Source organism: Mustela erminea, chromosome 15 (assembly GCF_009829155.1).
Source record: "Mustela erminea isolate mMusErm1 chromosome 15, mMusErm1.Pri, whole genome shotgun sequence".
Lineage (NCBI taxonomy): Eukaryota > Metazoa > Chordata > Mammalia > Carnivora > Mustelidae > Mustela > Mustela erminea.
In genome coordinates this window covers 3636996-3663417 of record NC_045628.1, presented here as the reverse complement: position 1 = coordinate 3663417, position 26422 = coordinate 3636996, and the positions used below count along the sequence as shown (strand labels likewise).

Genomic DNA, 26422 nt, shown 5'->3' with positions numbered 1-26422 from the left:
AGACATACCTATCCGCATCAAATGATCGGTTCAGAAGAAAGCCCAAAACAATAAGTAAAGTCAAACTTCTCAGAAAATTCTAAATTGATATTTGCATAATAATGACTTTCATTTGTTCTGAGACAAAAATGGAAAAGAATGTGATCTTATCAAATATGCCTTTGCACTTATAATGTGTCATTTTACTCCAATTGTAGTTACTAGACAAACTTCTAAAATTAAACAATACATGACTCTACTTTCCATACCTTCTTGACTAATTCAAGATCAGGTGGCTTACAGTCCTTATTTCAACATCATCACCTCTTTCAGAATCGTTTTATGAAGTTAAAACAATGAAAATGAGAAAGGACAATATAGAATCGTTTTATGAAGTTAAAACAATGAAAATGAGAAAGGACAATATAGAATTTTATGCATTTTTCCAAATGACTTTCCACTTTCAATGATGAGACTCCCAAAATTAAAAGAGAAATTTCTTTTGGAAAATTATTCCAGATAACTGAAAACATGACATAATTTTCAAGTAGTAGTCGATCAAGAAACATCATTGTGCAGCTCTTTTTTTTTTTTTTTTTTTTTTGTGAGCACAAGCTGGTTCCAGTGAAAGCAGAATCCTTAATAGGGAGCAGGAGCATGACAAAGAGGCAAGGGGAGCAGGCATGTGTTCCTGAAGAGGGACATGCTCTTAGGTGCTGGAGGGAAAGGCGGCAGGAGAGAGGTTGGAGGGAAAGGGAGAGAGAACACCTGCTTTAAGCTCCCAAGGAATCAATGAAGAATTCTTAAGAAACCTCCCCTGAGACAGAGTGCCCCACTCACTGTCCTGGCCACAGTCCTTCTCGCCAAAGTCACTTGAACTGTTGTTTTTTAAAACTGCTGCACTCTGCCAGGTGTCCTCACTCCACTCAGGCTGATCCCAGCCTTAGTCTAGGCCACCTGAGTGTGTGGTCACCCGTTGGGGCAGCACGAGAGCAGTCACCGGCAGTCATCGCAGGAGTTCTATCAGAGGAGTGCAGCCTGACCTGTGATGATGAAATAGGCATGCACTGTTTGTATTTTTACTTCTTTTTATGTCAGTTCTTTTTTTTTTTTTTAAGATTTTATCTATTTATTTGACAGACAGAGATCACAAGTAGGCAGGGAGGCAGGCAGAGAGAGAGGAACGGAAGCAGGCTCCCTGCTGAGCAGAGAGTCTGATGCGGGGCTTGATCCCAGGACCCTGAGATCATGACCTGAGCTGAAGGCAGAGAGGCTTTAACCCACTGAGCCACCCAGGTGCCCCTTTATGTCAGTTCTTTTTTTTTTTTTTTTTTTTTAAAGATTATTTATTTATTTATTTGACAGAGAGAGAAATCACAAGTAGGCAGAAGTAGGCAGAGAGGCAGACAGATAGAGATGGAGAAGCAGGCTCCCTGCTGGGCAGAGAGCCTGATGTGGGGCTTGATCCCAAGACCCTGGCATCATGACCTGAGCCGAAGGCAGAGGCTTAACCCACTGAGCCACCCAGGTGCCCCTATTTTTTTTTTTTTTTATGACCTGAGCTATAGGTAGACACTTAACTGACTGAGCCACTCAGGTACCCCAATGAATACAATCTTTAAAAATAATAATAATAGTAATAATAATAATAAATAATATTTCAGGTAGTATGATTTCTTTTAATGTAAGACTTGGTATTTAAACAGGATGACATACTTGTCTAATTATAGCAAAAGACTTTGATAAGTTTAGATGCAGTAGTACATAAAAAATTTAACTTCTTTCATTAACTGATAATTTAATTAGATTAAATTAAGAGACATCAAAATTTAGAGAATCTAATAGTCCTTATCTATTAATAAATGTAGCCATCCTGACCCCAAAACAATAGTCTTCAGTAAGTATATAAGCATAAGTTGAACATTTACACAAACAGGCCATTATTTAGGCCAGAAGTATATGCCAATAAATTCCTAGAGTTAAATATCAGGCTATATTTTCCAAGAATAAGGCAATAAAATTAGAAAACAATGACCAAAATATTAAATCCATATAATTGGAAGTTAACTTCATACCTAAAAAGAAATAATACAGCTAATTCAGAAATTTTTAGAATTACAGTACTTTGGTAATATCAACTCTCAAAATGAGTAACGGACAGGTGGGGCTAGAGAGGCAGAGATCCATAGGGAACTTTGTGAACAGGCGCTCAGAAATCCCCAAAATGTGGTGTGGGAAAACCAGAGTAAAGAGATAAATTGGACCACCCTACCCCAGGGAAGAGCACCCTGATCTCAGTTCTTAATAGTTTTGTTTTACAAGGATTCTGTTCTTCCAAAGTTTGGGGCATATAATTATTCATGAGTCCTATTTATTTTTTTAATGTTTGTAGAATTTCGAGTGATTTCTTTCCATTCCCAATGTTGGTCATGTATGCCTTCTCTGACTTTTTAGAATCAATTTGCTAGGAATTTCTAGATTGTATTAATCTTTTCCAAGAAAACATTTCCTCACTTAATTTTTTTCTACTATGTATTTATTCTCTATGTGTTTGATCTCTGCTTTTTCTTTTTATTGTCTCCTTCTTTCTAAGTTCTTGGAGTTTCATTTGATAATCATTTAAGTTATATAGTTATATTGCCAATTTTCTGCCTTGTATAAATAAGTATTTGAGACTTTTAATTTTGCTTTAACCACAGTTTTCTGCATCTTTTTAAAAAAGATTTTATTTATTTATTTGAGAGAGAGAGCAATAGCAAGAGAAAGCATGAGCAGAGGGGAGAGGCAGAGGGAGAGGGAGAAGCAGGGTCCTTGATGAGCAGGGACCCTGATGCGGGACTCCATCCCAGGACCCTGAGATCGTGACCTGAGCTGAAGGCAGAGACTTAACTGACTGAGCCACCCAGGTGCCTGAGCTTTCTGCATCTTTGATGCTTTCCAAGTTCATTATTCTTCAATTTAAGAGAGACAGCAATAGAAAGAGAGAGAACTCCTGCTATTTCAAACTGCCTATTAATGTGTTGTTTTTGGCTTCTATCTATGGTATTACATTGGGTCATAGAGTCAAAAAGAATCTTATGTTGAGACAAAAGCCAATTTTAGATATTGCATAAAATATATACATATATAGCTATTATATAAATGCTTCTATAGATCTAGCAGTCAAATTCTGAGGATTAAGGAAAATATAACAATGAATTCTTTTAATACAATATTACTTGTCATGTTATATTCTATTTCAAGTGGAAAAAACTGATTTTCTGGTTTCTTCATTTTTAGGCTATCAGTAGTGGAATAGTTTTCTGGCTTCAAGCAACGTTTTGTATTTGCAGGTCTTTCAGGAATACTTGTTAATGGAGAAAAGGAGAGATATTAAGAGACATATTTCTTTATTAATGTAGGAATAAAACATGATGCAATGAGATTTTTGCATGAAGCGTTCATTAAAACTTAAAATAGTGAATGCGACATATATCTTATACATATCATCCTTTATATCCATCAATTCCAGTGGATTCTGGCATGGAATGTAACAGGAAAATAAATACATTTGGCTAAAATAATGCACTGATAAAAAGCTTACAACAAAACTGCCCACTTTTAATAGGTCATAATGAGATTTTACTGTGTTTGGTGTTTTGGAATTCACTTCCATTTTGCAGAATCAAATAGTTTGCACTTTCCTGGTCTACAAGTAGTAACATGTAATATAATTATAGACATTGGGTGAGCATCCCCTGTAGCATCCTTAGTACCTTGTGATTTTATGTCAGTTACTTGCATACTGAACCACATCAAGTTATCTCGCTGTCCTATGGACATGCAAGAGAAATTTTCACTTATTTTTATGCTGAGAAATTATGTAATCAAGTTTATGCTTATTATCTTAAATAACAAATTCTGTTCAGATAGTTTAGTTTCTTCCCTCATTAGTTAAATAAAAGAAGAAACTGAAACATTGAATATGATTATATCTATAAAGATTATGTAGACCAGGAGAATGACTTCTGTGTTTCATGTTGAAAAACAAATCCAGGAACATCATCTGTAGCTCACTTTAATTTTATTACCATTAACTGTGTTATGTTAAGCTTTGCATAACATTCATTTCATGGGAGGCCATTAATCATGGATGCAGAGCCTCTGCGTTGAACTGCATTTTGAGACTAATACAAACACATGGCAGGAAGCAGCCCTCTCCCAGAGGAGGTCCATAGCCAAAAGCAATGTTGATGTGACGCGAACAGTCATTGGGGGCAGTGGCACCCAGGGGGCCAGAAAGCAGACGGATGTAAATGAAGTATAACCAGCAGGGAGGGGTTCACTGTTGTGCTCCCCATTTATGTTGAAGGTGAGTGACTTTGCTTATTTTAAACATGTAAGGGGTAGGGGAGAAGGAGAAAAGAGAAAAGTAGCCAGATCTTTCTGAATAGGCTTTGCAAAAGAAGCAGGGTTATGATCAGGAACACGAATGCTTCAGCAAACCAAGAAACATTTATTGAGTCCATTAAACACAGTATGTTATGTTAGGTATTAAGGATGTTAGGTATTTGGGGATGCTAACTAAGCTTCTCCTCATCCTTAAAAACTGCACTGATATTCTAGAGATAATGCATAATCAGATTTCCCTTGTCGATGAGGACAGTAAGATACCTGTATTGAGAATGTACACTATTAATTGACAAGTCAGAATGTTGGAGGGAAGGAGGTCTTCCCAAGTTGAGAAGGCATTACTTGGAAAAACAATGGGATTGTTGCAAATCCTAAGGAATGAATAAGATTATGGTAAGGGGAGAGGAAGTATACTTTAAAGAATTGTCTAGAGTCAAACTATGGGGACCAAAAATATAGGATCATTAGAAGAAGGCACAGACTAATCTTATAAGAGCAAGAAGTTCAAAAAGTTAAAGAATTGAAAATCTGGTTTGGATCTACACTATAAAGCTAAGTTAGAGAGTTTGAGTTTTAATTTTAGAAAATAAAGACTCACTGGAAACAAACAAGTTCAATACAAATAGTGTTTATAAGTCTTTCGCCATCAGTTTGAGAAGAAGAGACATTTAGGCAGGAAGAATAATTAGTAGGCACTGAAATAATTCAAGAGTAAGCCTAGTATGGGGACTCTGGTGGTAGTGGGCAGAAGTTGAGTGAGTTTCTGAAAAGACACTAAGAACCTGCAGAGAATTTCATTTGAGGAACAAATAAGAGAAAAGGCATCCCTTGAAGATACAGGTTTTGATTCTGTGAGTCTAGGAGAATCTATAAGAAAAAAAGAGAAGAAAAGAAAAATTGATGAGGAAAAAACAGGTTCAGGTGAATGTACAGTTTTTGGAGGTTAAATTGAAATGTTGAAGTTCTCCCTTGGATGCAAAATCAGGAGTAATTCACATAGATATTTCATTTTAGAAGATTTCTAGGAGTCACACCAAGTTTAAGAATGAGGTAGAAAAATAATAGAAAGCACTGAAGGAGGAGGAGGAAGAGGACAGGGAAAGAGGCAGGGGAGAGGAAGGGAAGGGGATGGGGAGACCACGGTGGCAGGGCAGATGGCTGCCGGTGAAGAGCCGGGTCTAGGGACACCTGGCTGGCTCGGTTGGTTGAGTGGACTTTGGCACAGGTCTTAATCCTAGGATCCTGGAATGGAGCCTCACACTCTGGGTCCCTTTCTTCCCCCAACCCCCCAGGTAAAGGGGCACACTCTCTCTCTGTTAAATAGGTAAAATCCTTAAAAAAACAAACGAAAACAAACAAACAAAAACAGGTGTAATGCATTGTTGAGGTAGTAATTAGAAAAGATAAACATCTTGGTGTTTGTGCCATTGTGGAAACCAGTGAACACGTGAATGTCATGAGAGTGGACACATCAGCCATAGGTATGCGTGGGCCCTCAAACATCCATGTCAGCCTGGTCTCAGATATTTCTCACTGTTCCCTTTACTATGGATTTCACAAACCAAAGATGTATCACTTAGAAATCTCAGTGTGCAAAATAATGATGCCATTCCAGATAAAAGACCTAGAGATAATTTCTCAAGATCATATTTATGAGTACACAAGGACACAGAAATGCTCAGAACCCATGCCCTCCATTGGTGGTGAGATTAAGCTCTCCTACTGTGTGAAATGGCATCTAGTGTAGGGTGTCAGGCTTAGGGCTTCATTAAATGTCAGACCCCGCTTGCTCTTGGTCTCCTAACATTCCCACTGCACGTCTGGTGTGGCACGCAGCTGCATGGCTGAGTGGAGCGTTGTACCCCTGGACGCGGGGGGCTGCAAGGAGGACCTGGCGTCGTCTAGGGCTCGTCACGTGGTAGGTCTGCTGCAAAGAGTTCCGCGTCTGCCGTCACATCTACTTACAAAAGGCAATGCAATCAGTATAAGAATTATTATTTCCACTTTGGAGGTGAAAACACCAAGCCTTCAGTAGAATTAACAAATTTTCTAAAATCTTCCGTGAGTGGGAGGGACAAAATTTAAAACGAGGTCATGTAACCTCAGAGCAGATGTGTGATGAGCTCCTCTCAGCATCACAAACGTAGAGCCCAGAGGCAATTTTGTTTATTATTGTACGTGATTCTTTGTAAAACAAACAAACAAACAAAAGCACAATTTTTTTTTTCCAGAATATGTCCTCTATATGGATAGTTATATAGATAATAAGTAAGTAATCCAATCAGGCAAGTAGAGGGACGTATTTTTACCATAGCATGAAGCCAACCACCTCTTAATGTCAGGGAGGTTCCACAGGTTAGGGGACCTGGAGGGCTGGGGAGCCCCCTCATCCATTGTGGAACAGCATGGTTGGCTTCAGAATTCAGAACAAGGTAGGATTCTGCCAGCTCCCAGCAGTTTACTGAGAGGTGCCGTGCATGAAAGTACGAGAGAGGTGATTCATAAAAACAAAACAGACAAACAATGAAAAACTAATCCTTATTCATTAGAAGCAGAGGGTCTAGCCCAGGGGCAAAAGGAGGTGCCCATGAATGAGGCTGATGTGATGTCATCTCACCCATGAGTTCCAATCAAGCACTTAAAATTACCAGTGACCAGAGTCTTATTCCCAGATGATGCAGATGGGGAGAGAATAAGGTGAAGGGGAGGGAGAAGGCGTGTGGGATCGGGATGCTGGTCGCTGACGGTAGTTGCTGGACCCGTGAGAACGTGCAATAGTATTAATAATGAAAATGACGGTGGTGGGGATGACCAGTCTGAACGTTACATGGCTTGTCAGAAGACTGAAACTGCCTAAGTGAAAATCTTCAAGCTTCAATAGATAATTAAGTAGAATTGATTACTATCTTAATTAAATGCACTGTTATATTAAAATGATTGTTTTGTATTTATACCCCTTATGAAGCTAACTAAGTATTGACGTTTAGCAGAATTACCAACTATTACGAGGTGTTACCTGGTAATCGAGTCAAGTATTACCAGGTTATAGCAATGGAATATTCTACAACAGAAAGTCTGACACCATGTGGAAAGGAGAGGACTTAAGAGAAGGGATCTGAGAAGTGTTAGTTTGATTATCATGAGAAAACATCGATACCCAAGATCCCTTATATGTCTAATGTCCAGTAAAACTTGGTCTTAAAAGTAGATGTGACCCCGAGGATGTGAAGAAACGGAGTAGGAATCACACATGCTCCTGGCTGTCTTCTGTCTCTCCTTGTTTGTAACATCTAATGAAATTCTCTGCAGGATTTTACAGATGGATCGTAAAAGCATTCTGCTAAAATTTGATTAAGACCATGTTGGGCTTGGGACGTGAGATAGTTAGTGCAAGTATTCAAAAGGAACAGAAATTTGTCCTGCAAGAAAATAGAGCGGGGCTAGAACTTCCTGGTTGGTTTATGAGTTACAATGTATACATCACTATTATTCATTCTTTTGATATCCATTTTAAATTCTGGAATAATTAAAAAATACAAAAATCTGAGAACTATTTCAAATAAGGAAGTCCTATTTGCTCGCAAACACTCCTGAGATTGGGACACGGCTATAATGATGTGCTAAGAACACTTCACGTCCTACTTCAATTGCAACATTTGTTTCCTGCATAGAACAGAAAATAAAGCTTTGTTTTAATTATATGGTGTCTTAGATTAGTTTGTGTGGTATGATATGAACACAGGCAGATTCCTTTTCATAAGCAATGACAACCACTCTCCCGAAACTATTATCCTTTCGTCCAATCACTTTTTTAAAAAAAGATTTTATTTGTTTAATTATTTGAGAGAGAGAGCATGCATGTGCAGGGAAAGAGGCAGAGGGAGGGGAGAAGACTCCCTGCTGAGCAGGGAGCCCAATGTGGGACCTTGAGGTCCCAGGACCTGGAGATCATGAGCTGAGCCAAAGGCAGGTGCTTAACTGACTGAGCCCCCCAGGGGCCACTCATCCAACCTTTTATACGTTCACTATACATAGGCACATATGGTCGTCCCACTGCGGTCAGGGTCACCGCGGGACTGATCCTACTTCTGACATAGCATCGGAAGGTCGGTAGTAGCCTGATGCTGTGTCACGTGTCTGCGTCACTCACTGCACTTGATCATCTTCCGTCACCCCAAGAAGAGGGTGTATACAGGACAAAGAGGTATTTTGAGCCTGCCTTTGGCTCAGGTCATGATATAATAAATAACATCTTTAAAATAAATAAATAAATAAATAATGTGTTTTGAGAAAGACAGACCATACCTGTAAAACTTACTACAGTATATTGTTGTAAGTGTTCTTTTTCATTACTAGTTATCATTGGTAATCTCTTACTATGCCCAACTTATAAATTAAACTTTATCATAGTTAGATATATATAGGAAAACACAATGTATATAGGGTTTGGCACTCTCTGTGGTTTCAGGCAACCCCTGGGGGTCCTGGAACATAGACCATATGGGTAAAGGCAGGAGAGGGACAACTGTACATGTGCAGAAAATCCCTGCAAATACTATTATATTTCCATATTAATTCACTCAGATATATTGCTGATACATTCAGATTTATTAACTATGTCCTTTTACAAAACAAATCTTCATTAGCCTTTGTGCTTTTTTGTGTTGATGGTTTCAGTTCTCAAAAATGTATTCTAAATGTCCTATAGTATTTTATCGTATTAAAACACAATCCATTGTATTCATCCATTAAACCCTACATTGGCATGTTTTCTGCTCTTGCAAAGAGTGCTAAGAACCATTTCATGTGTGCTTTTTGTGAAGGTCCAAGAGTTTCTTCAGGGAGATTCCTGGTCAAGCCCCCCTTACATTTAGAAGTTGTTACCAAATCTCTGTTGCGATTGAACAACTAACTCTCTACAGTGCAGTGCGTGTTTCTAGTGGTGGAGAAAACTGCCTTTTGAAACCAAGCATCACCACTAATGAGCTATGTGACCTTTGACCAATTACTAACTTCTTTGCTTTAATTTCCTCACTCTTAAAAAGGAAGATATTCTCATAGCCAAGTCATAGATTTCTAAGAGAATTGGATGGATACCAAGTGCTTAGAACAGCAGCAAGCACACAGCCAGTGTAAACCATGACTATTATTATGAGGCCGTTGATAATGTTATCAGTATTTTATACGTCACCTTCCTGTTTGAAATGGCATTTCCCTGATTACCAGAGAGTTTCTGCTTCTTTTCTTTTACTGGTTATCCTTTTCTGTTTGTATTTTTTGTCTAATTTTCTATTTTCTTTCCAGTCTTATTTATTTGTAGAAGTTGTTTATAAGACACAGCTTAATCTCCTCTGTGTCTTTGGTTTTTATTGTATTACTGTGTGTATGATCTTTATGGTCAAACACCAACTGTCAAATATACGATTTTGTTATAGCTTCATCCTTCCCATTAGAATTTGCGTTTGGGAACCCTAGTTCCTTATTCCAAAATCATGAGAGTATTCTTCTGTTACCTTGTGTAAATGTTTTATGCTTTGCTGTTTATATTGAGACTTAAGTTCCTCTGGAATTCATTTTCACACCTGGCATGAGATAGAGATCAGCTTTCCTTTTCTTTACTAATCAGCCCATTCTTAATGCCTAATGCATGCAACATCCCCCTTCCGTAACCCAAATCCACACCCATGTGTGGGCGTGGGTTGAATTCTCTAGTTTGTCCACGTGATCTCTTCTTCTGGCATCTGCACCAGAACCACGAAATTTGTGGATTTGGGCTTTCTGGAGTTTTTATTGAGCTACAGTGAACATGGGTTTCTAAGTGCCCTGATGGGTAGATTTTCACAAGCCCTCAGATCCAGAACATATCCCGCACTCCAGAAGCCCTGCTCTTGCCCCTCTGTGATCACCAGCACCTTGACCAAGATACCACCGAGCTGACTTCTACGGTGTAGCTTCGTTTTACCTGGTTTTGTACTTAATCTTATAGAATGTTCTCTCATGTCCCGACGGATGCCACCCAATATTATGTTTGTGAGATTCACCTAATCATTTTTTATAGCTGTAGGTCATTTATTCTATTAAAAAAAATATTTCCCCGATGATTTTAAATGACTTCAAACATATGAACAATTTGCAGATAAATAGCACAAACAACTTTTTTTCCAACCATTTTCAAATGATTTGCTGGCACGCTGTCCCATCAACCTTGAATACGTGGGTTGTGCATTTTCTACAAACAAAGGTATTCATTCCCTGTGAAACCTCTGTACCACTCCTGGAATCAGGAAAAATCAGGAAATTCTTCCTGATGCACTCTGATCATCTGGTCAAGACATCCCATTCAGGTCTTTCCTGTTGCCCCGGTAATGCCCACAGAGCCAAAGACCCAGGTCGCCATGACAGGGTGAGCAGACTTTGACCTTGTCTGGACACTTTCCTCCATCTTCTGATGAGATTCCCACTCTCAACAGCCTTGAAGCGACAGGCCAGTTACTTTGTAAAAGAAAAATTAAGTTTGTCTGATACTTCTTCATGACTCAGACACCTCCATATCATTCTGTGTTTCTTCTAAAATAACAGAATTTACTGGTACTCAAAAGGACTAAACATACTGGCACCATGACAATCCTCATAAGTCACTATGTCCCTGAAATTTTTTGATTTTCTGAGAAGTTTATAAGTTCTTCCATGTTTCAGTGGCAAGTGCTTTCTACCCTTCTAGCTCACATTACTGAGATGAAGTGTTGCCGAGAGACGTTGAGTGTGATGCCCTTCCCCGCAGGTTCAGCTTACTTCACAGGTTCCATCGAACTGGATGTGTGTGAGTTGTTCTGCTTAAGGACAGCAGAAGAATTTCAAGCCTGTGAACCAAGTCATGAAAGATCAGACACCTGCCTCTCTTTTATCATTGTGAATGCTTAAAACTTGCTGAAAAGGGCATAATTTCCCAAACGTTTGTAGTTATAGACGAGTTTCAGATCTAGAGCTTCCCTGGTGTTTGAATCTTGGGAGTGAGTCAGCTGTGTCCTGAGGTGGAGAAGCCCGCACCTTCTCATGACATCTGTCTCTCACTCTGCCCGGCAGGTGTCTCAGCTCTACCTCAGCAGCACGGGGCAGCCCTGCTCCTCCTTGCCGCCTCACATCTTCTCCTGCGCCGAGAGAGCCTTTCACCAGCTTTTCCAGGAGCAGCGGCCCCAGTGCTTCATTCTCAGGTGAGCCCGCCCCCCGCCCTCCCTCCCATGCTGCACCGATGCGTTGGGAGCTTGGCTGTGAGTTTCTCCTCTTTTCCTTTGGTTCACGTTCATTGACTTCCTCAGCACCTGGTGGTCCCACGTGTCTTTCCAATAAGTAATTTGACTCGTTACCAAGGAGAAACATCTCTGTTCTTAGAAATAGCCCCAAGTGTGGTAGAATCAATATCAACACACTTAACCTGAAACTCAATTCATTTTGAAGATTTACTACTTGGGACCAGAGTGGTTTGGCTTTCAAACCTCAGGAATCATGGGGAAAGAAAGGCATCCGCGATCAGCCGCCACGATGTGGTACGGACCAAAATACAGATGATTACCCTGCAATTGTGGGTTTTCTCACCCGCTTCTCGCTATTTACCTACGCTCATCTTTTACCAAGTATACACTGGAAGTATTTTATACTGAAATATCATGGAAACATTAGCTCCTAAATAGCAAGATGCCCAGGATGATGATTTACATGGAAGCGAAAATATACACACACAAGAACCGCAGGACATGGAGGTGACGTGAGATTATGTATTGATAAAGGATTAAAGTACTATTTCGGTATTAAAATAAGACATGCATTGAGAATTACATTTCATATTAGGAGCAGCCTCTACCAGAGGGGGCTTCTGTAAATCCTCAGGGTTTGCCCAAGTTACAATAAGTAGTGTCCGCTGGTAGCTGAATACATCAGTGAACCTTTGCCCAACTCATCAGAGTGAGATGAGAGAGAGGAAATGTGGACACCTGGATAGAGCCCAAAAGACATTTAAATACTTAAGTTAGCACTTACTTATACACTTTTAAGTTACTAATGTGATCAGAAGTTCCAGAGAGGGTCAGATGGATGGCTTGCAAACACCCGTGCTCTGGTTTTCAAAATAACACACAAATGGTTGTGTTCACCCTTGTTCTGAAGTATCCCCAGCCCCACAGGAGAGGCCCTGGGGGCATGGTGGCCCCGACCATTCTTGAATCAAGCAACTGTGTTCTCATCTGCTTATCTGTCTGATTGTCTAGTCTAACTTTGACCAAAAAGGGGAACATTTTTTAAAAATTGTGAGATTGTGGGGTGTATATATATACTAGTGTGGTCATTAATAACTGATGTTTATTGAGAACTTATTAAGTGCCAGACCCTTCACAAGGAGCTTTCCATGTATTCCCTTATCCATTGCTTTAGCAGTCTTCCAAGATACGTATTGTGTGTGTGTGTGTGTATGTGTGTGTTCCAAAATTCATTGATTATGCACCACACCCAGTGCTCCATGCAATACGTGCCCTCCTTAGTACCCACCACCAGGCTCACCCAATCCCCCACGTCCCCTTCCAAAACCCTCAGTTAGTTTCTCAGAGTCCACAGTCTCTCATGGTTCATCTCCCCATCCGATTTCCCCCAACTCATTTCTCTCCATCTCTCAATATCCTCTGTGTTTTTCCTTATGCTCTACAAATAAGTGAAACCATATGATAACTGACTCTCTCTGCTTGACTTATTTCACTCAGCATGATCTCTTCCAGTCCCGTCCAAGTTGCTACAAAAGTTGGATATTCATCCTTTCTGATGGAGGCATAATACTCCATAGTGTATATGGACCACATCTTCCTTATCCATTCATCTGTTGAAGGGCATCTTGGTTCTTTCCACAGTTTGGTGACTGCAGCCATTGCTGCTATGAACACTGGGGTACAGATGGCCCTTCTTTTCACTACATCTGTATCTTTGGGGTAAATACCCAGTAGTGCAATTGCAGGGTCATAGGGTATCTCTATTTTTAATTTCTTAAGGAATCTCCACACTGTTTTCCAAAGTGGCTGCACCAACTTGCATTCCCACCAACAGTGTAAGAGGGTTCCCCTTTCTCCAATTCCTCTCCAACACGTGTTATTTACTGTCCTCTTAATTTTGGCCATTGTAACTGGTGTAAGGTGGTATCTCAATGTGGTTTTGATTTGAATCTCCCTGATGGCTAGTGATGATGAACATTTTTTCATGTGTCTGTTAGTGATCTGTATGTCTTCTTTGGAGAAGTATCTGTTCATGTCTTCTTCGCACTTTTTGACATGATTATCTGTTTTGTGTGTGTTGAGTTTAAGGAGTTCTTTATAGATCCTGGATGTCAGCCTTTTGTCTGTAGTGTCATTTGCGAATATCTTCTCCCATTCCATCGGTTGCCTCTTTGTTTTGTTGACTGTTTCCTTTGCTGTGCAGAACCAAGATATGAATTATTATTAATATCATGATCTTAACTGTCAGGTGACTGTGTATTAGGAGGAGTAACTCATTAGTCTAGGGTGTCCCATTAGTAAATAGTGAATCTGGGATGTGAGCCCAATAGTGTAAACTGGTGAATGGTGATTCATTAGTGTAGGGCATAGTGGATGCCGTATGTGGGATTGGAGCCCCATCGCTGGCTTCTGGGCCTGAGTGAAGCTTACCCACTAGTGCATGGCCAGACCCCTGCAGTCACACCCACAAGGTTTCCAGCAGCCCGCCCACCCCATGCTTCCCTAAAATGAGGGCCACATATCCGTGGATTTTCCTAAATTCTAAGTGATCCACTGAATTCTTTTGAAAGACATTGGTCCATAGCGAAGTTCTGAGTTGCCAATGAATTGTATCCTTTGGGAATCTGCCTGTTAGAGATTTCAGTATCTAGCAAGTGCTTTCAGTAAATAAAGCTGTTGATCTCTAACCCAGTGCTTTCTACATGAATTTGCTCATGGAATTGTTTTTCCAGTAGGACCTGTTAATATTCTACAGAAGCATTATTTCTTTGGGACATTTTTAAAGGCTAATAATGGTATGTATCGACCAGTGTCTCTTAAAAAAAAAAAAAAAAGATTTCTTCGTTCAGGTTTCAAGAAATGAAGAGCCAATCTGTGATCACAAGGACTTGCTATTTTAGTCATTCTCATGTGGCTCCTCTATCTCCTTGATTGTCTTGCCTAAGATAAAGTCTTTCTGCACTTATTATACTAATTCATTAAAATTAGTAAATTTAGAAGTCATCTAAATACATGATTTAAAGATCATTTTTGAGAGTCTATTGTGTTTTTAAAAGATTCATTTATTTGAGAGAGAGAGTGGGAGGGAGAGTCTTGGGGAGAGGGAAAGACAGTCTTTGTTGAGCAGACGCCTCAGGGAGCGCAGAGACCTATGTGAGGCTCGATCTCACCACCCTGAGATCATAACCTGAGCCAAAACCGAGAGCTGGATGCTTAACTGACTGAGCACCCAGCTGGCCTAAGAGACTCTATGACATCTTACAAAAAGCATTTACAAAGGATAATTTTAGATTTGGGGTTCAAAACACAAATATTCCTGGAATAGCCATTCTATAACCTAGGACTAGGGTGAGGCTTTTTAAGTCTTATTTTCAAAAATTCAGTTTGATTTTTCAATCAATTTGTTGATAATTTTAGGTACCAACTAGCACACTCGGTTTCATCTTGAGGAATAGTTTTTCATAATGTTCAGATCTTGATCCTGGGTTATAACTGAGAGTTTGGTGTTCACCATCATCTATCTTATCTTTAATTTTCTGAAGGCCCTGATGGATGGTTTTAATTAATTGTCAGAGCACATGTGACAAAAATCCATTATCCAAAGAGTGTGTGGAGCAAATCTAAATTAATGTTATATGCTGAACATACAAGTGACTTGTGAAATACACGGTATAGGTTCTGCCTCTATCATGTGCAGATTTAGCAAACAAAGCTATTCAAGTAAGCTTTAGAATTCTTATGAACCCCTGATTGGCACCACCCACAATCTCTGGTCAATTCTAATGGAATCACAGATTGGATTTGCAGATCAAGGAATGTTTCTTGAACACGTAAGTGTAGGACTTTTAGCTTTAATTTAATCACCTATAGGGTCAACCCTATCCTATCCTATACTATTTTTTTCTTTTATTTCCTTGTATTTTACTCAGTTTAAATGGAATATGGCCATTTTGGGGATTTTATGAGATGGTTAAAATCTATGGGATTTTAGCCAGCTAAGAGGACTGATGATCATTTTCTCTACTCCTACTTGTTGTGATAGAGTAAGCCCAGTTGTGGGGGGAGGGGAGGCAGCTCCGCCACATTCCCTCATAGGTGTCTGCGGTCTTCATGTCTGCAGACTGCTGCCTCGTCCACCTTGTAGACTCACTCGCTGTTTCGGGTTGCACAATACATGCTTGGATAGTACTGGTTGAGAATTTCTGGTTGAATAATGGCTGCCTTCCACACTACCTCTTCTCTGAGAATCAGTCTACCCCCCACCTCATGCGGAAGTCTTCCCTGGTTTCTTCCACTTCTGGGCACACTACTCCTTCTTCACCTGTGGGAACGTTGTTCCCTGTGAACAGAATCTCTACAACAACAAGGTTTGTGAAACAGCCAATTATTTTGCTAAGTAAGAGAATATTTATAACAGTGAATACAAATGTAGAAGTTAAATTTCCATCATGAAAGAGGTAAATTGTTTCATCTCTGAAATGAGAAGGTTAAAAGCAAATGTCTTTGAACCCAGAAAAGGAGCTCCTTCTCCTGTGCAGGTCTCTGGCACCTGTGCCCCGAGGTGGTTGTTCGAAAACGTCATTTAACTATGTATGGTCAGCGTGGATGAGGGGAATAGAAGTGTTTGTTAACAAGGGGAGGCTAGAATAAAAGAAGTAAATTTCAGCTTCTTCTTTTCCAAAAAACATCCTTTAAGCAAATTCATTAGTACGAAAGATGCAGGGAGAAGCTTGAGAAGTCAGCACTAGTAAAGAGCTTTATACAGATTTTTAATTTTTAAGCTCTCAGTTGAATAAAGACTCTTTTCCTGAATAAAGACTGTTTTCATGAGCATTCTATCTGGAAACAGTAAGTACTCATTTTAAAGCAATAATTACTATATTGAATTTTTATGTTAATCTTCTATTGCCTGATGTCAGAAATGTAATATAGTTCATTTATAGAAATTAGATGAGTTATGGGGGCCTGGGTGCCTTGGTGGGTTAAGCATCTGACTCTTGGTTTTGGCTTAGGTCACGGTCTCCAGCTCCTAAGGTTGATCTCCAGGTCAGGCTCCACACTTGGCAAGGAGCCTGCTTGAGATTCTCTCTCTCCCTCTGCCTTGCCCCTGCTTGCACACGCACACACATTCTCTCTCTCTCTCAAATAAATAAATTAAAATCTTTTAAAAAAGGAATTTGATGAGTTATGAAGCATGCCTGAGAAATAGGAAAAGTATTGTCTTATTAATAACAAGTTTGGCAAGGGTCCGTTTGTTCTGGACATGCAGAACGTCAGGCTGACAGCAGCCTCAAGGGGCAGCTGGCCATCTGAGGATCCACCGTACTCGCCTGGTCACATCTGACCATCTTAACAACTTAGTTTCAGGAGCTGCTTGCTTTGTGTTCATTTTGGAGAGAAGACAAGGGAAGTGTAGAAAGATCCCATGGGTCTCTGGAGGAAGATGGAATGTCTTTCCTGGAAGGCTCAGAAAGATTCAGCAAGGTCATGTGGTGGAGCTCTAGGACATACATCCCCACTGTAGAGACCATCCCCTGGGGCCACCTCACTTACCTTCATTTACAAAGCTGAGGACAAGTCGTCATTGTCTTTCTTTTCAGCTTGACCTCTGTCTGCTGTAATTGACCTACACATGTGGTTCTACCCTGTGAGACATTGGATGGCAGACTTGCCTCCCACTGATATGAGGCTTCAGCATCTAAAGATGTTGGGGTTAAATTCATATGGCGTCCCAGCATCTAGAACACCACAGGGCATGTGACGTAGCTCGTGTGTACTAACTATTTTGGATGAACAAATCAAAGGGAAGAGTTAGATGATACCATACACGCATCAAAGGGCCAGTCATTCCCTCACCATCTTTGTATCTGAGGATCCTCTCTGCCCATTGGATCTTTTACTACATTCTCCAAAACAGTAAACTTGGGTTTTCTCTCTCTGGTTTCTTTTAGTGGAGAAAGAGGATCCGGCAAGTCTGAAGCCAGCAAACAAATAATGAGACACCTCACCTGCAGATCTGGCTCCCGCAGGCCCATGTTTGACTCCAAATTTAAACATGTAAGTTTCTTGTTTGGGTTGGAGAATACGTTGAGCCAAAAAATCTGCAGTTTCCCAATAAATGGGAACATCATGATAAGACCATGATTTGGCCATAAATTGGCCCAAGTTTGCAGAAAGAAAGGAAAAAAGAAGATTAGGGCAAATTAATGCTGCTCAAGTGAGGGTTCATGTTCTTGTACGTGTTTTCAAATATTTGAACATACTCTTCTTATATTTGCTCAGAACAGTTGGATTGAAAACATGTAATAGACTTAGAGCTTGTTGTTGCTTGTCTGGAAAGGGCCACTTTGATGTGTCACTACCTCTGAGGGGTGTGGCCTGATAAGCACCTTTTGTGGGGGGAATCACAGAAAGCTGATAATAAAGTGTCAGCGTATATAAAAGAATTGATAACGGGAAATGTTAACACTAATGGGCAGGTAATACACCTTCACCCCCAATATTGATTTTTTAGACATACAATGTTGTGTTAGTCTTAGGTGTGCAACACAGTGATTGGTTGTGTGTGTGGATTGCAAAATGATCACCACAGTAAGTTTAATTAGCATACATCACTACACATCATTAAATTCGTGTGTGTGTGTGTGTGTGTGTGCACGCGTGTGTGTTGAGAACTTTCAAGTTTTGCTAGCTCAGCAGCTTTCAAACATCGGGAGCAGTGCTGCTCGCCATGGTCGTCACGTGTGCGTGAGGTCTGCGGGACTTTCCTGTCTTGTAACTGGGACTTTGTGCCTTTTGACTCCCATCACCCCACTTAGAACTGATTTCGTTATATTCGGTAACACCTGCTTTTATATGAAGACCTCTCATCGACCTCCTTCACCCAGTAAAGTATTAGCGAGATTCAAGGAGGAACCAGAGAGGCCTCCAAGCAGCTCTGGTAAAGGTCAGAGAAACTCAGAGATTTTACCCAAGGACACACCTGCATGTGCTTGGCTCTTGTTCTCACGCGGTTCCGGTCAGTTCCGTTAGCAGTAGACTGGCGGAAGGGGCGCGGGAGCTGCTCGAAGGATCCTGCCATGCGCGTGCGCGGGAGTGGGAGCCCCTAGGGAGTGCGAGCACAGAGACGATCAATAACCGATCAGGAAAATGATCAGAGCTCAAAAGTGTGCTGCTCCGGGAGTCTCCACCTGCAGGGCTAAACCTCCAATTTCATCGTTTTCTAGGAAATAACTCTAGTATAACCTGTGATGATTATTCTCTTACATGTCCCCCATTACTTGAGGGGCTGTGGGGTCCTATAGTCTGCCCTCCCGTGTGCTCAGTGGTCCCAGGACTTGGTCCCTTCTGTGTGTTGACACCCTGTCCTAACCCCCTGATCAGCTTCTTACCGTGTAGACATCTGCCCAACAGCCTTCCTGGACATCCCATAGTGTGCCCCTAAGACATGACCAGAGTGGAATGCACAGACTCCCACATTTCTCCTGCATTTATCCAGCAACCCAAGAGGCTGCTGTGTGCATTTCCCTTGAATTCAGAGATGCTCGGCGCATAGTAGGGGCTCAGTTTCTATGTAGCATATAGCATATGAATGAGAGCAGGAGGAAGATACCTGTAAGTATTTCTGGCACACCTAAGGTACAGTTAATTATTCAGAGTTACATTAATCAATTTCCCTTAATAATATCAAATGAATTTAATGTGGATACACCATTTGTAGGTCATCAGGACCCTGTAAATGTCGCTGTGTGCGTGTGAGGTTACACACCGCTGACCGTATTGCACCGGCCCCTCTCTCTCCGTGTGCGTGTCACTGGGAGGCTGGGCAGGTGCACGCCTTGCCCCCCTAGAATCTCTCCTACATAAAGCTTGCTGCACACACATCTGCAGAAAGACACCTGCATTTCATTCACCAACTTGATACTTGAAAGTGTCTGATGACATTGGAGTAGAAACAGGTGCTGTTAGCTCAGATTATTCCCTCAAATGGTGCTCCCTGAATGTTCAGACGTTGAGGATCTAGAAACCCATCGCCCTGAGAGAATTGTGCTATTTGTGTTTGGTTTTCTGTCCCTGCCCTTTGGACCGCAGCTGCAAGCCAGAGTTATTTCTGCCACGGTGATGTTCACAAGGGATGCTTCCGGACATTTTAGTGTGTGATTCCTCATTTAGGAATGAGAGGGACTTCTATTTAATCGACAGATCAATGTAATGTCCTCATATTTTCTACTTTTGAAAAAGAAGTCCTTAAAAATTTTAATCTGCTCTTCTAGATTCCCAAACTTACGCCTGATTCTGGAGATTCTTCTCTTTGTGAAGAATGTTCCATAAATCAGTTCCGCAGCATATCTCGGGTGACATATGTGATCATTAATGACTAATTCATAACCATTTATTAAGTTCAAACTATATACTGAGAATCCGCATGATTCTACCACCACACAGCTTAAAATAATTTAACATTTTCCATCGAGTTGGGTGGAATAGCATAAATTATGTTTGTTCAGATATTGTCAGCTACTGACTACTGACACATAAGAATCAGGGAATTTATAGAACAACATGGCTATAAAATAGACTCAGGTTAACTAATAGAATGATGGGATCTCTTGGCCTAATCACACTGACAAGGAACCGTAGGCTCCAATGTAAATTATAGACTAAAGCAGTCATTTATTAACATCATCCTTTGTGAAAGAGCAGGCTGTGTAATTTCTAAGCCGCATTCTAGATGGCTTTATGTAAATTGGCTTTGCAGTTCAGCTTAAGTGAGCACAGACTAAGTGGCATTTCTTTAGACAGCTGTAACTCTTCCAAATCAGTTAGCACCTGGGAATCAATACTATGATATCCATGCAAATTTCAAGTACAACTATTTCCAATTCTTATGTTTGTTTTATTCATAATTCATACAATAAGTGATTTTCTGGTCTTGTGAAATAATATTGCCCAGGGTTGACTATGGCTTCAATTCACGTCAGTTATGCTTTTTCTTTCTTTCTTTCTTTCTTTTTTTTATCTGTTTTTCTCTCATTTACAATCCACATGAGTATCATTTGGTGTCCAAAGTGTTCCTGAAAATTACCCAGTTCATCCTGGGGCAACGCCCAAGTGTATGTGTGGGAAGTAAATACGAATGTTGGCTAAACTTCTGAATTGCCTGGAGATCTTTGTAACATCATAGGGGTTTAGTGAAATTCTGCACATTCTGGAGATGCACCTGTACTTCCTGCAAGAAAGAAAAGTCTAATTAAGGAGATGAATGCATGAGAGCATCCTTGATGGTGAAGTTCAATGCCCAGGGACAGGGGAAGCTTTGTCAGGTGACCCCCACAAGGAGAGAAGTGGGTGAGCTGACCAGGAAAGCTGTTCAGCCAGACCCAATGGTGCAGCATCGCTGAGACTCCGCGCCAGCAGCCACGGTGTGCGATGCTTCCCCGTGGGGCCACGTGCATGATAGACATGCACAGGACATTTCCACTGGGGATGCTGGCTGTCTAGCCCACGCAGTTTTGCCCTGGGTCTTAGGAGGTTATTGGAGGTTATTCTGATCAGCAGTTTCTGAAGAAGAGAGAAGGGTGTCGTGGTGTGGCCGTCAGCAGACAATCATGCACGTTGAGGAGTAGAGAGAATTTTCCTTGTGGTTTCCTCCAATGACTTAATTAAAGATTATTACCTGGAGCATGGGGAGCACGAGAACAAAGTGAAGGGGTTTGAGGTAAAGTTGGCCATTGCTAATCCCTGCTGAACCATAAGCAGCACTCTCCACGAGGGTGGCGAGGAAGAGCCAGATCTGGGTGGGGTCTGGACAGTCAGAGGGATCCAGGCTCTGAGCCCCAGACATGACCTGTGGTACTTTCATGCAGGCCACACATGTGTTACCAAGAGACACTCAGCTGTCATGTCCCTGAATCTTGATCTTGTACTTCAGTTGTCTTGCCCTAAAAGTCTACAGAGGTTTGCATTCGGCCCTTGCGGTGGGCTTCCAAGTTGAGTGCGTTTAAACTCCATCACCCTGGAGACGGCTTTTGCTCCTCTGTACAGTTTCCAGACAGCTAAGATCAGTGAAGAAGGCTGTTGTTTTCAATCCCCAAATTTGAATTTCAAGGTGGAGAAGCTGGGGACTTTCCATGGCGATAAGTTTATTGGGACATAAAAACCAGGTGTTGCGGGAAGAGACAACTGGGACTTTTCACTCATCCGGCCCAGAATTTCAGCTTTCAGGACCATTCAGATCCATTTAAATTGTTTAACTAAACATTTATTGAGTAACTGCTTTTACAGAGTGGAATGATAGGGTCCGCTTGGTTAAGGCACGGTTTTTTATTGAGGAAGCCACAGATTTTTGCTCTTAGAAAATACCGTACGTTAACCACCACCAAAATAGGACTGCATAGCTTTTAGAGGCACAGCTATGAAAATTTTAGAGGAAAAAAATCATACAGTTGCAAATAGAAAAAAAACTTACCAATAAAAGTTGAATACTTAAGAAATATTTACTTACTTCCCTTTGCTACATTTTTGTTTAAAGTTTTGCTCTTGTACAACATTCTCATTGTTTTCTTTCGAAGTTAAGGTGGGCAATGGACCAATACCGGTTTTTGCATCTTCTTCCTCTCCCCCCGCCACCCTGCCCCGCCCCCGCACCTGCCCCGTATTTCTCTTAACACATTTGTTTAGCGCCACCTATTGGTTGAGCAGATAATTAAAGGTGAAAAACATTACTTCGGTGTAACCAGAACCTGAAGCTTGAATTCTTCAACCCTGCAACAGAGCCCAGTGGAAGACTGCCCTATGAGCTCTTGCATTTTGCTCAATGGGTTTAGCTTCCTACAGCTGGAAGCCCTCTATGTCCTTACTGTGGTTCTAGCAGTCACCGCCCGCGACACAGAAAGGAAACACGCCCTATTTCGCAGAGAGATGGCCTGGGTTCAAACCCCAGCTCCACTATTAACAAGCTCTGAACCTTGGGGGACTTCCATAATCTCTCAATTCCCTTTTCTACAGAATGGAGACACTAGAAAGAAAAGAAATATGTAATTAAGAAATAGGTACTTAATATAACAAAAGAAATAAAACAAATATATATATAAATGTACTTACCCATATATGTCTACATGTGTGTAGAGTATACATAATTTAATATGCAACTTCATTTATATTATGTGTTTTTTATATATATATATATATGAAAACTTTAGAGTAATGCTTGACACAAAATACATTTTGCTACTATTCTTATCAAAAATACAATGAATCCTTGTTATTTGTTGGATGCTTACCATGGGCTGTGCACCAGGCTGAGAGCTTCCCGCAGCTGACACTGAGGAAGGAGCTATTCCTGTGTTAACCTAAAAGAGAAGGTGGTTCGGGGACTCATGGACCTGGCTTAGTGTCAGGTTTGTTACTAGCACATTTGTTAATTTGTGACTAGCACAGCTGGAATGTGGGGGCAGCTGCTTCTCCCTCCACAGCACACGTTTTGACCCTATATACTCTAAATATAGGGTATATATTACCCTATATTTCCTGTTTGGGCATGTTATTCATTATCTTTTATGTCTCTTTTCTATAATAACAAGCCAGCTTATTTTCAGATATAGCACCAAAATAGCTAGAAGCCAGAATATTTTAAAAAATCCATCTTAATCCTTGTTATGAATTTTTAAATGATTATTAAATGTAATATACATGTTGGAAGTGTGATTTACTTACACTGTTAATTCCACAATATACTTATGTAATTTTGAAGTATTGGAGAAGAAGCAAAAATCAAGACCTTTAAAAATACTATTTCAAATTATTTTTCAGTATATGTTTCTGCTATCAGTATTATCACTTCACTGTTATGATCTTTAAAAGTAGGTTATTACAAAGAGATATAAATTCTGGGATTTCTGTAAAAATACAACATGTCTCCTCCAAAATTTCAAAAGTTCAAAAACCAGTCTTTTGGTATATTTTGCAAATACCACAAGCTTTAGCACTTGGGATTGTGCTTAGAATCGAAATACTATTTTGTCATCTTTCAAGATACAAAATACTTCCAGGTGAACCAAATGTTTTCATAGATCAGTATCCAGAAGGTTAAAAAGAAGCAGCAAAGTCTTTTTTTTCTTTTAACTTAGAATAAAATTCTCAAAATCTACTCTCACCGGAAATTAAAAAGAACCCATTGTATCAATAAGGTGATGGGTTAGTGTCCTCTCCCTTGTGGCGGATGCAGGAACTGCATTTCGCTGCGGTGACTTGAAAAAGACCGAAAAATACCTTTGAATCTTCCAGGTTTTCATACTTTCCGGAGAGTTGCTTGGTCATCATCATCACCATCACAGACAGGATCGATTGTGATAAGAAATGGTGTTTTCTCTATAGTCAGCATTTAAGGAAACATGTCAGGAAAGAATTTCAGATGCCAGGGTTGATATGAAGATCTTCGTTAACGACGTTTTAAAGCCCTAGTTCCCCACCTCTGGAAGAGAACACTGGTGAGGAGACACACCAAGTAAAACAACCTTGTCTGGAACTCTCAGTCCTGTTTCTGTGGGAGAGAACATCGGGGTTGAAAGTGTGTGTGTCTGTCCCCCGTTCAAAAGAAGGTTAGAAGCAAATGTTTAAGTTCACTTGTTTGTTTCAAAAGAAGTTCTCACTGTTGCCTCTATAAAATCCAATTCCTTCCCTCCAAAACCACAAAAGCATTTCTTCTGTCCTATTAAGTTTAAAAGCCTAAATAGCATGTGTTGAGTTGTTTATGTTTGTGTAAAGAGATAGCAAAGCCAAGTGAAGCCCTCTGTGTGTCATTATCTTATAATGTTTGAGGCAGAGTCTGCTCGTAGTTTGCCGTTGAAGAAAGAGGGACCGTACAAATTCAATACGGAATCATACAAGCAACAGGGACCCTCCTGCCTAAGGGGATAGTTCTGTATCTTTGCTATTATTCCCTGGTTTTGTTTTTAAAACTGAGGAGCTCAGTGAATGTTTCCATCTTGCTACAGGTCATGTGCATCTTGGAGGCCTTTGGACATGCCAAGACAACGCTTAATGACCTGTCCAGTTGCTTCATAAAGTATTTCGAACTACAGTTCTGCGAGAGGAAGAAACACTTAACTGGAGGTAAGTATAAAATGAACAAAGGCAGATCTCAAGAGCTACCAGGAGAGGGCAGAAGAACCCCAAACACGGAGCCAACAGTGACCATGTGGGCCTGTGCTCCTGTGTGTGTGTGTGTGTGTGTGTGTGTGTGTGTGTGTGTGAGAGAGAGAGAGAGAGAGAGAGAGAGAGACAGATCGCATGTGCTCACCCCTGAGATGCAGGTCAGGGCTTCTAAAATTATTGTGAATTGAAAAATACTCAGAAATGTGAAACTTTTCAAGATGATTATTGTATAAACTATATGATATGGAACCAAACCAAACATAGCTGTAATGAATCCTAGTTATTGAACGAAGAAATGACTCACATACTCAGTTAAATGAGAACTTGAGTACCTAGTGCCTTCATGCAACAGACATTGAAATCTATTTTAAATAGAGCTGAATCTATGTTTTTAAATGATTGGATTAAAAAAATATAAAATAAAAATGATGGAATTAGAACAAATCAAAGCAACACATAACCACCCAACTAAAGCCAAACAGAACTTTTTTGTTGTTAAGTAGTTAATGTGCACTTTATGAAAAGCCCTTATTTAAAATTCAACTAATTTAAGGGTTCCTGGGCGGCTCAGTTGGTTGAGCCTCCGACTCTGGATTCCGGCTCAGGTCACGATCTCAAGAATCATGAGCTCAAGCCCTGCTTCAGGCTCTGCTGTCTGGGGAGCCGCTGGAGATCCCTCCCTCCCCTCCCCCTGCCTCTCCCCCGCTCATGCTCCCTCCCTCCGTTTCTCCCTTTCTCTCTCTAAACTAAGGAAATACGTCTCTAATATTTTTTAAATTAAAACTCAGATAATTTAGAATTCACTCGGGATTTTACATCTTTCTAATCAGAGCAGATTATCCATGCAAATGAATCGTCCTGACAGCATTGTAGGTGGGTGCCTCCTGCGCTTGGAAGGATCGAGTGTTGCAGAAACTGGAGTAACAGCTGTCAGCACACAAACAATGGCTCAGTGCAGTGATTGTAGAAAGAGACCAGTCTTAGTTGGGGTTTTCGAGTGCTCTTCGCCAAACAGAAGTTAGCTCTGACCGTGATTTAGAAACAAAAATCCTGTATTTTGCAGTAAGTGTTTGTCAAAATCCGCTATTACGAGATGAAACTGGGTAAGAAAACGCAGGAAAGGAGTCGACCTTGGGGAAGCAGCTTGAATTCTGCAACAGGAGAGTCGTGTTTTAAAGATCGCAACTGCCGGCCAGGCGGGGAGACTCACGTTGTCAGGGAGACCCAGAGCGCAGCGGTCTTGAGCCACCGACTCTGGTTTCCGGGTGTCGGTTTTCTAACCTGCCCTGGAATGTCACACACACACACACACACACACACACACACACACACACACACACACCTGCCACCAGAGGGCAACAGCCTGACCTCTCCAGCTCCAGCAGACCTCTCCAGCTTCCCTTTGCACTTTTGGGGAGCTGCGTTCTGAGCCTCAAGGCCAAAGGAGCCCCAAGGCCGCCACTCCCGTGCGTGACTCTGAGACGAGCGCTCGTTGCACTCTGAGGAGCTTGTTGGAGATGCAGCCCTGTGGAGTGGGACTCTCTTCCCCAGGACTCCCGGTGCCTTGTGGGGTCACCGGGGCTGCAGGGGCACCGGCCAGCCCACACAGATCCCGCCCCCATGCTTTGCACACATGGCTCAGGGAA

At 41.0% G+C, this 26422-nt stretch overlaps 1 protein-coding gene across 5 annotated transcripts in view; it reads left to right on the top strand.

The window, feature by feature from the left end:
- Positions 1-26422, top strand: part of MYO16 (myosin XVI) — a 584648-nt gene that overhangs the window by 292640 nt on the left and 265586 nt on the right. For all 5 annotated transcript variants that reach the window (XM_032314881.1, XM_032314880.1, XM_032314879.1 and 2 more), the window contains exons 13-15: positions 11455-11582; positions 17573-17678; positions 24617-24734. In XM_032314881.1, coding sequence (XP_032170772.1) covers positions 11455-11582; positions 17573-17678; positions 24617-24734 — 352 coding nt within the window. The remainder of the gene's footprint in view (positions 1-11454; positions 11583-17572; positions 17679-24616; positions 24735-26422) is intronic.